General features: G+C 39.9%; 1 protein-coding gene across 3 annotated transcripts in view; it reads left to right on the forward strand.

The window, feature by feature from the left end:
• The window catches only part of u2surp (U2 snRNP-associated SURP domain containing), an 11,111-nt gene extending 1,027 nt beyond the window's left edge, over positions 1-10,084 (forward strand). The window contains exons 3-26 of one of the 3 annotated variants that reach the window (XM_086306380.1): positions 79-193; positions 340-464; positions 545-615; positions 756-844; positions 987-1,022; positions 1,133-1,215; positions 1,384-1,549; positions 1,656-1,867; positions 2,226-2,269; positions 3,890-3,994; positions 4,093-4,159; positions 4,268-4,431; positions 5,764-5,926; positions 6,038-6,117; positions 6,220-6,307; positions 6,424-6,561; positions 6,690-6,879; positions 6,986-7,066; positions 7,178-7,229; positions 7,334-7,478; positions 8,684-8,794; positions 8,936-9,063; positions 9,180-9,389; positions 9,571-10,084. In XM_086306380.1, the coding sequence (XP_086162506.1) occupies positions 79-193; positions 340-464; positions 545-615; positions 756-844; positions 987-1,022; positions 1,133-1,215; positions 1,384-1,549; positions 1,656-1,867; positions 2,226-2,269; positions 3,890-3,994; positions 4,093-4,159; positions 4,268-4,431; positions 5,764-5,926; positions 6,038-6,117; positions 6,220-6,307; positions 6,424-6,561; positions 6,690-6,879; positions 6,986-7,066; positions 7,178-7,229; positions 7,334-7,478; positions 8,684-8,794; positions 8,936-9,063; positions 9,180-9,389; positions 9,571-9,709 (2,802 nt within the window). In that variant the 3' untranslated portion in view covers positions 9,710-10,084. The remainder of the gene's footprint in view (positions 1-78; positions 194-339; positions 465-544; positions 616-755; positions 845-986; positions 1,023-1,132; positions 1,216-1,383; positions 1,550-1,655; positions 1,868-2,225; positions 2,270-3,889; positions 3,995-4,092; positions 4,160-4,267; positions 4,432-5,763; positions 5,927-6,037; positions 6,118-6,219; positions 6,308-6,423; positions 6,562-6,689; positions 6,880-6,985; positions 7,067-7,177; positions 7,230-7,333; positions 7,479-8,683; positions 8,795-8,935; positions 9,064-9,179; positions 9,390-9,570) is intronic. The other 2 variants (XM_086306381.1, XM_086306382.1) reach the window with 2 other exon arrangements.
• The last annotated feature ends 15 nt before the right edge of the window (positions 10,085-10,099 follow it).

The raw sequence follows: 10,099 nt of genomic DNA on the forward strand, positions 1-10,099 counted from the left end.
ATTCTCTGCATGAGTAATAGCTGTTAGAGATTTATATGATTTATTTACTTTGACACCTTTGTGCGCGTGTGTGTTCAGGAAGATGAACGAGCGGCAGCTGAAATTTATGAGGAGTTTCTTGCTGCTTTTGAAGGAGGAGGGGAGGGAAAAGTCAAAGCTTTTGTCCGTGGTGGCATTGCAAATGCAACGAAAGGTATACGTTTTGCATTATATATTTCTCAAACTGATTGCAAAATATGCAAATGTTAAAGAACAGTTCACCAAACCTTTTTTACTTCGGAAATTGAAACAGTAATGTGATTGGAGGGCGAAAACTAAAAAAAGGTTTTCTCCTTGCAGAGGAAGCGGCTGCTGATGACAAGAGAGGAAAGTTGTACAAGCCTAAGTCACGTTTTGAGACCCAACCAAAAAGCATCCTGCCTTTGGAAACTCCGCCACAATTTTTAGCATTAGACAAACGGCATGTAAGTACTGTTTCTGAGAATGAGAAGCATCTCGTCTAACTTTTGCATTGAATAACACTTACCTGGTTTCCTCATTGTAGGGCTTAAAGAAGAGCAGTGAAAAGGAAAAGAAGAAGAGTAATTTGGAGCTCTTCAAAGAAGAACTTAAACAGTAAGTTTTAACACAGGAAGGTGTTAAAATATTTTAGTGGCAGAGATTAGATGTTCCTAAGACTTTTGGTGTGGTTATTAAAGTTGTAATATATTAAACACAGATTTTAATCAGCTGTGATATGTGTCTGTGTCTTGTAGAATACAGGAAGAGAGAGATGAAAGACACAAGATGAAAGGACGTGTTAGTCGCTTCGAACCGCTCTCTGGGACAGATGGAAGACGCTCCTGTAAGTGTTGTTTAAGTCGCGTGACTGCCTTACGTGCACTAACTTGGCCTGACAGGGCCCTTTCCTGCCTTACGCCACCCTCTGTCCCTTTGTCCACATCTACCCTGAAACAAAATTTATACTGCTTTTCTGCTTCTTTTAGCGGATGGTTCTTCACGAAGAAACCGTCCGTCCAGTGGTAATTTTGACTTAATATAGTGACCGTGAATACCTTTATCTTGCTAAGAAAATAATGTTGGTCCTGTCAGACAGCAGCAGGAAATTCTTTTCTTTTCTCTGTGTCTGCAGTTTTGGATGACTGTGCACCAGGTTCCCATGACGTTGGAGATCCATCCACTACTAACTTGTACCTTGGAAACATCAATCCACAGGTTTGTATCTAAACATGCATGAAGTGGAAGTAATGTAAAGCATGCCATAAAAGGAGGGGCTTAAGCATGTTGCTATTCCTTCAAAATTTGCTACATATGCCCTTAATTCAGAATGGGAAATATTTATGCAATGTCTGTGTTTCTCAATTTGTATCATTTACTTCATAGATGAACGAAGAGATGCTGTGCCAAGAGTTTGGCCGGTATGGCCCGCTGGCAAGTGTGAAAATCATGTGGCCGAGGACAGATGAGGAAAGGGCTCGGGAGAGGAACTGTGGCTTTGTGGCTTTCATGAACAGGAGGGATGCAGAGCGAGCACTCAAAAACTTAAATGGTACGAATCTCGAATTCTTTTATTAAGTTGTTATATTACATCCTTTTATCTTCTTTCCAGTTCACATGTGCGTGTATAATTTAATGCACATTTACTCCCATAATAGGAAAGATGATAATGAACTTTGAGATGAAATTAGGATGGGGAAAAGGTGTGCCCATTCCACCCCATCCCATCTATATCCCTCCTTCTATGATGGAACATACACTCCCCCCGCCTCCCTCTGGCCTCCCATTCAACGCACAGCCCCGAGAGAGGCTAAAGAACCCCAATGCTCCTCTGCTTCCTCCACCTAAAAACAAGGAGGAGTTCGACAAGGTAATTCAATACGTCAGCCTAGGATTTTCTCATGGGATATGGCAATGTTTTGTTAATTGTGGTGGTAAGATGTTAGTCATAATAAGCAAGTCAGTACAGGATTTAGATTTTGAATTAGTTGTTGTGTGTAAGAAAGTGTCATTATCAAATGTCAATGTGTGCAAAATGCTCAGTGTTACAAAGAGGTGTTACTGTGGTAAAGTATCAGGGTTGTTTGGCCTCTAGTAAAACTGACAGCAGGAAAGGAAAGTTATTGTCTTTTTGCACTTTTTAAATGCATTTTTTATATTTTTCACCTGTTGCCTTTGTAACAATACTCACATTCTATGTTTATTATCTGATGTGACTTCATATACAGACTCTGTCGCAAGCCATAGTCAAAGTGGTTATCCCAACAGAAAGGTACATGTTTTTCTTTTTTTTTTTTAAATTGGTGTACAAACTTAGAAAGAAAAAAAACATCCCATAATGAAACTAATACGTTTGATCATTTGATCACTGCATGCTACAGGGGGCTGGTCAGTGTGGATGAGCAATGGTTGAGGCAGCTGCACGGCGTCTTCATACTAGTACCTAGAATAATACTGACTGAAGTTTGTTTCACATCCCTCCATCATTCATATTTTCTTTACATGTGTAGCCAAACATCATTATAGATCTTAATAACTATGCTATTTAGAGAAAAATATCATTACTTTCACAGTCCCACTCCATACATAGACATTAAATCGTGTTTCTCAACTTTAGTGATGTTGTACTCTGCTACATACATGATCTGCTGATTCTAGATCCGTAGTTGTGAAAACCTGTTCTCTGACCATTGCTCACTCAGACCGTCTCCCCCCTTGGCCTCTGTCACTATGAGGAGCTCAGTAAATTTGGCTCCTGCTGACAAATCCAAACCTGCCATCATTAGTCTATATATGACCTTTGACATTGGCCTTGGTGAGCAGCACAAGTTGAACTGTCTGCAGCAGCGAGGGACCTGAAAAGCATCATGGGATGGATTGGGAAAGTATACAGAATTTTACCCCGTCATTGGTACGATCGGCTCCAATACAAGTAAATGTGATTTGTGTTGTCAAATGAAAGACATCCTTTGTCTTGTTGGCCACTTTAGGCTAATTGTATGCAGCCTGCACAATTTATTTCCTCTACAAATTATCACAGAAGAACTTCTAACGTTCCCATTTGCACAGTTTTAAGTCGGTACCAACTCCACTAGTAGATAACCCGTTTTAAGCCAAAGATCATGTACTGCTTTTTCACGTTACATTAGTAGGAAAGAGTGGGAATTGAAAGGCACTGTACTGACAAATATTCCTGTTAGTACGGTGTCTTATTAATGTCTCGCTCCTGTTGTTCCCAATTCCACTCACCCCCCACATTGTGAAATTTGAACTTAAAGATATTTTATATGAAGGTTCCGAGCAGTGCAATGTAATTAAAAGCTGTTGCACTGTAGCTTCAAAGAACACAGGCATGACCTTAGTAGATGCAATAAAAAAAGCTTTTCTTTTCTTTTCCTTTTTTTTTTTTTTTTTTAATTGACATGAATGTCGTACTGTCACAAAATGTTTTTATATACATATTTTTTATTTTTTGCGTGTATTCATTGATGTTATATGTAGGCCCAGAGGTGTAGCCACAGTGATGGTTAATTTATTCCTGGTCATGTGACACACTCTGACAGTCATCTGTTGTCTCATATTCCCCGTCATTTAAACCGTCGCTATAGTAAATAATAAATGGGTATTGTGGTAAGATTTTAGAGTGATTTAGCCATTGTTCTGTACCAAGTATATAATATCACAGTAGAAATTTATTATTCAGGTATAGGTCAATACAGCTGCATTTATGCTTGCAGCATTTCATTGTGTGACATAAATTGTCTTTGCCTAGTCAGCCTGTTGAGTGTGTCAGACCACCAAGAATAAATTAATCTTTAATTGGGAGGTTTTAGTAGTGTTCAAGAGTCCGTCCAGTCTGAATCCGTTTGCTTTAACTGTGTTTTTCTTGTAGGAATTTGCTCTCTCTCATCCATCGAATGATCGAGTTTGTGGTGCGTGAAGGACCAATGTTTGAAGCCATGATCATGAACAGAGAGATCAACAATCCCATGTACAGGTGAGCTTAGCTGCACAATAGAAATGTAGTGTTATTCTGTTAGCTAAAATTCTATGATGTGCTGAGTTACAAAGGTTGTGTATGTCTTTTTATGACAGGTTTTTATTTGAGAACCAGAGCCCAGCACATGTATACTACCGATGGAAGCTCTACTCCATACTGCAGGTTAGTTTTCTATCTTGAAAAAAGTTGCAAAATTTCAGGGGGATCCAGCCATTCCACTAAGTTTCTTCTTTTTATCAATGTGTTCACTGTGATTTATTACTTCCTCAGGGTGAATCACCAGCCAAATGGCGAACAGATGACTTTAGGATGTTTAAAAATGGCTCTTTGTGGCGCCCACCTCCTCTTAATCCGTACCTCCATGGTCCTTACGATGACGGTGAGGAGGAGGAAGATGAAGAGGAGGCCAATAGGAAAGGCTGCTTAAAAGAAGAGTAAGAATATTTGTTTATATTCTGTTACATCTATGTTGTATTTGCTAAATTGCAGAAGTTCTGAGGTCTTTACTTGAAGGAACACTGGAGTCATGCTTTGATTTCTAATTGGCTTTGTTGATGTTCCCACCTGCTCCAGTGTTGTTACAACTGTTAATACTTTGCTGAGTAGTGACTCAGTATTTAGAAATCGGCAGGATAGTCAAGTTTCTCTGCATATCCATTAATTTTAACATCAACTCGCAGCTCACGCCTGCACTCGCACTCTACAGTTTTGCTAATCTAACATGAAAGTAAATGTAAAAACACAAAGTGAGAACCTGAATTGTCAACTGTAATGGAATAAACTTGTGCTTTGCAATTGAAAACCCAGGCCTACCCCAACATGCCCTCTCTGGAGCTCTACAGTTTCAGTGGACAGAAATACTTTTTTTTTTCTTAACACTGACTTTTATTGTTAAAATTTTAGGTGTATTAAGAAAAAAAGCAGCCACGCAAATGAAGCTTTAATTTATTTTGGTCCTGGCTTTTATTTTATTATTGTGACAGATATAGGGCTGTGTGATATGACCAAAATCTCATATCCCGATATAAGACATCTATCGTCCCGATAATGATATAAATCACAAAGATTTAACATTTTCTGTAAATTATGTGAATCTCTGGCAGCTCAACTTGAATGAAGTGTTTCCAGCTGGGCGTCGTGTACCTGGAGTCGAGTGTTTTAACCGATGCATTAAAGGATGCATTTTTAGACATAAGTTGTAGCGGCCGCCGTTTTCTTTGTGAGTATTTATTACACGGCGTGCTGCGGGCCTGTTCTAACGTTTGAGTCTAAGGTTTATTTTTTAGCACCTGGCGGCTCTTTTTTGCTTTTCATCCGTAAATAATCTGCATACTCTTTCACGTGATTCAGTTTATTTTGAAAAGTCTCAACAGGATCTTGAGCTTTATTGTGAAAGGTTTATGTGGAACATAAACAAGCGGACACGTGATGGTTTTACCGTCGTTGTTGCTAACGACAACGCATAAAAACAGGCACTTGTCCGTCTGTAGTGTGGTTATATTAAATATAAGAGAAAGAGATAACTTTAAGAAATTAATATAGCCACTACAGTGACCATCAAAACGATGAAAAAATATTGCCATAAACAGTTTATTTTGCGACACCACGAAACAAACGATAGCGTAAAATGAAACGATAGACGTTTTTATATCGTCATCCGATATATATCGTTATATGAACAGCCCTAGACAGATATGAAAAGTACAGTAGTGCAGACAACAGCTGGGTTAAATGCACTCTGTCCTCACTGTCCTTCATCTCTGCAGGGAGCGGGACAAACTAGAGGAGATGCTGCGTGGTTTGACTCCCAGGAGGGCAGATATTGCAGAGGCCATGCTGTTCTGTCTCAGCCATGCTGAAGCTGCTGAAGAAATTGTGGAGTGTATCACAGAGTCCCTCTCCATCCTAAAGACCCCTTTACCCAAGAAGGCAAGACATTGACCAAAAGAAGAGAAAGACTTTGATAACAACCTGTTTATAGAATTACCCGAAAACCCTTCCAGAATCATAAACTCCGGTTTGCTCTTTGATGTGTTTCAGATTGCACGGTTGTATCTAGTTTCTGATGTGCTGTATAACTCTTCTGCCAAAGTAGCCAATGCATCTTACTACAGAAAATAGTAAGTTATGTCGTTTGTATACTTGAACCATATTATCATCAATTTCACTTAGTCACTCCTTTTTTCCCAGGAAATAAATTGCTCTTTCCTTGTTCGTAATAGCTTTGAGACAAAACTCTGCCAGATTTTTGCCGACCTAAACGCAACTTACAAAACAATACAAGGTCACCTTCAGTGTGAAAACTTCAAGGTACCAAGTCTTGTTAAGTAAACTTCACAGCCTTGATAATTTATATACTTAAACATCCAGGTTACTTAGCTCTTTTTGTCCTAATTCTTTTTTTTTTGTGTGTGTGTGTGCGCTAGCAACGGGTAATGTCATGTTTCCGGGCATGGGAGGACTGGGCTGTGTACCCTGACCCTTTTCTTATCAAGCTGCAGAACATCTTCCTTGGTCTAGTAAACCTCGCTGTGGAGAAGGAGCCTGTAAGCCTTGTTGTGGAGGTAAGTGAGGCTTTATTATTTAGTCTTTTCAGTACCATTAAAGTTATTGTATTATTATTGCTTTGAAATTTTACCATGCTGCTACTAAATTTCCATGTTTTTTCTTTTTCCTCTACATTTGTATCAAGCCTGAGCCAGCAGACGACATTGATGGGGCTCCTATCGGGGATTATGTAGATGGTACTCCACTGGAGGACGTGGATGGAGTGCCCATTGACTCAGTTCCCCTTGATGGGGCACCAATCGATGGAGCCCCTCTGGATGACCTAGATGGAGTTCCTATCAAGTCCATGGAAGAAGACCTAGATGGAATACCTTGTGAGTAGTACATACAATAGCAAAGCATGTTTCCAAGAGCTGTTGGATCCATCAATTTCCCAGCGACTCAGTTCTTTTCTTTTTTTTCTTCTTTCTGTTAATATAGTGGATCCGTCCAAGGATGCTCCCTTCAAGGTAGCACCATCGAAATGGGAAGCAGTGGATGAGGCAGAGTTAGAATCTCAAGGTGAGGCCTTTTAAAGTGTCAGATTAGTTGTTACCTACATTATGTTATCATAGCTGGCGTGAGGGTTTTGCAATTACTTGACTCATATAATTGCCTTTGTTTGCTCCTCAGCTGTGACAACCTCCAAGTGGGAGATATTTGAGCAGCCAGAAGAAACAAAAAAGTAAGGTTTTTTTTGTGTGTGTGTGTTTGCCTTTTGAGTTTGATGTTTTGTGAATGCCTTGACACGCCTTTGTTTAAAAAAATTAATTGTGTTCACCTCTAAAGGGACGATGCGGACAGTGATGAGGACAGAAGCCCTCGTTCAGAAGATAATCAGAGCTATTCCAACCCGATCAGAGATGACTCTGACTTTAAGTCAAAGATGTCTGAAATGAACGAGGAGAAGCGCTCTAAGCTCAGAGAGATAGAGGTACTCCCCCCCTTCTTTATTTATAAAGTTTTGCATGTGTAATTTGACATATCAGGCCCAATACAGCAAGTACCAACCGATACAAAGACATATATCAAGACAGATTAGGCCATTAAAATTCGGATGATAACAATAAAACAGAAAAAAAGAAAAAGGAAGAAAAACATAACATCTTCCAGCCAACGTGATTGGGCTGGAGGGTGAGGAGCTTTCCAAGAAGGCAAAATTCGACCTCGTGCCAGCAGTGAAGTGAAAGCGATAATATCCAGTTGCTTACGACTAAGGTTTAGGATGGCGTCCTCAGAAACGCCAAAAAGGGCAACTAGTGGACATGGTTTGAGAGTAACGCTCAAAACATGAGAGAGCACTTCAAAGTAAAAAGTCCAGTATAATTGAAGTGACGGGCAGGCAAAAAACATATGAGTTAAATTGCCGGGGGATTGTGTTGCATCTGTTGCACAGGTCAGGAATGCTGGGGTATATTTTAGATAGTCTAGATCTTGAGAAGTGTAACCTGTATACCGTCTTAAACTGAATAAGGGAGAGTCTTGCACATGAGGCTGAGGAATGAATTTTGTCAATTACTTTGTCCCAGTAACCTTCAACAAACTGAAGACCCAGTTCCTGTTCCCAACTCGAAGCAATCTTCTCGGTTGAGTAATTGCCCGATGCCATAATTAAAGTATATATTTGTGATATTAGAGCCTTACTGTGAGGCTTCAACTGGAACAAGTCTTCCCACCAAGGCTTGAGAGGCTGACTTGGAAACTCTGGCAAGATAGAAGATGCACAGTGTCTTATTTGAAAGCAGTGGAACAAATGATACGAGGGCAAATCATACAAAGAACAAAGGTCACTAAAACTGAGAAAAATGTTATCTTTAAAAAAGTCATAAAACCATTTGATACCTTTTCTTGCCCATATACGGAAGGAGTCGTCCACCAGGGACGGGGGGAAGAGGTGGTTGTTGCAGATTGGGGTCAGAGCAGAAGCAGAGACTGAATTGAAGTGACGCCGGAATTGATACCATATTTTTAAAGAGCCAATTAGAACAGGGTTGTCTGTGAATTGTAACAGGGAAACAGGAAGGGATGAAAATAATAGTGCTGAGAGTGAGGAAGAGATAGAGGTACTTTACAGATACCACAGACCTCAGACTGCACATGGCAGTATACAACAATAGTTGATTGTATTTCTCCATGCAGGTTAAAGTCATGAAGTTCCAGGATGAGCTGGAGTCTGGGAAAAGACCTAAGAAGCCCGGTCAGAGTATTCAGGAGCAGGTGGAACATTATAGGGACAAACTACTACAAAAGGTGTGTATTGGATCAGGTGTACTTAAAGTTTGGAAGAAAAATGCACACTTTTGATCATTTATTACTGGTTTATAATTGTTACATGCCGTGAAAAAAAAATCAAAACCTAACAAGAGATTTATTTTTTTTTAATCCCTTTAGGAAAAAGAAAAAGAAAAACTGGAGCGGGAAAAAGAGAAGGAAAAGAAAGAGAAGGAAAAAGCTGAGGCACGGTTGAAAGAGTTAAAGAAGGAAAAAGAGAAGGAGGACACACCAACCAGAAAGGAGAGGTCAGACACTTGTTTAATTGCTGCGTGCTTTCAGTGATTCAAAGTGTGGATCTAGGGTTTTTCTTTTTTTCTTTCATTCATGGAACATTGGATTTATTTAATTTCCTGTGTGACAGATATTTGTCCCCTCCGGTTGATAGGAAGCGTCGTCACAGTGGATCACCGAGCCCAACGCGGAGCAGCAGCAGACGAGGCCGGTCGTCCTCACCTCGTTCAGAGCGGTCCGAAAGATCAGAGCGCTCCGACCGATCATACTCTAAAGACACATCCTCACGTTCTTCTCATAAAGACTCTCCTCGATCCAGCAACAGAAAGTCATCCAAGAGGTAAGATGGTGTTAAGCGCTACTAATATTAACATTTTAACATACTCAATGTGCTTGAAGTGGTCACTAAGAGTAGTAAAGTGCTACATATGTAGTCCTGGACCTGAATATTCAACAAATTTGATATTTGCTTTTCTGGGTATTCCCATTTTTTGTCTGTTTTTTGCCATTTTCTTATTTAGATCACCGTCATCACCTCGCACACCCAAACGATCCAGGAGATCGCGCTCCAGGACACCCAAGAAATCAGCTAAGAAATCCCGCTCCAAATCAAGGTCTCCACATCGATCTCACAAAAAGTCAAAGAAGAGTAAACACTGACATCTTTTTTTTTTTCTTTTCTTCCCCAACTCCTCCCTCCTATTCTCTGCGCCATGTGTATAAAAATTGACTGATTTGGCAGCTGAAGATTTCTGCCCTGATGTTAAAGTGAGGACAATGAAGTGTGGAGGGTTTTGCATGGGTTTCCATCTGGTGTACCAGATAGATGGCGCCACTGCTGTTTTATATTGTAAAAAAATAAATAACGTGCTTGTGTTTCCTGATTCCCATCACCTCCAAATGGAATTCATCCATGTGGTAGACCACACCTGTAAAGAGTGTGACGACAATAGTCTTATTCATGCTGTCATTTTCTGTTTTTGTAGTTCACATTAAAAATAATTCCTAATAAAGTGATTTTTTTTTTTTTTTAAACAAAGAGCTGAGGCA

This window comes from Aulonocara sp. 'chitande type north' Nkhata Bay, linkage group LG9 (genome assembly GCF_057382095.1).
Source record: "Aulonocara sp. 'chitande type north' Nkhata Bay isolate Kocher_YH1m ecotype deep benthic linkage group LG9, A_spYH_male_GT1.1, whole genome shotgun sequence".
In the NCBI taxonomy this organism is placed as follows: Eukaryota; Metazoa; Chordata; class Actinopteri; order Cichliformes; family Cichlidae; genus Aulonocara; species Aulonocara sp. 'chitande type north' Nkhata Bay.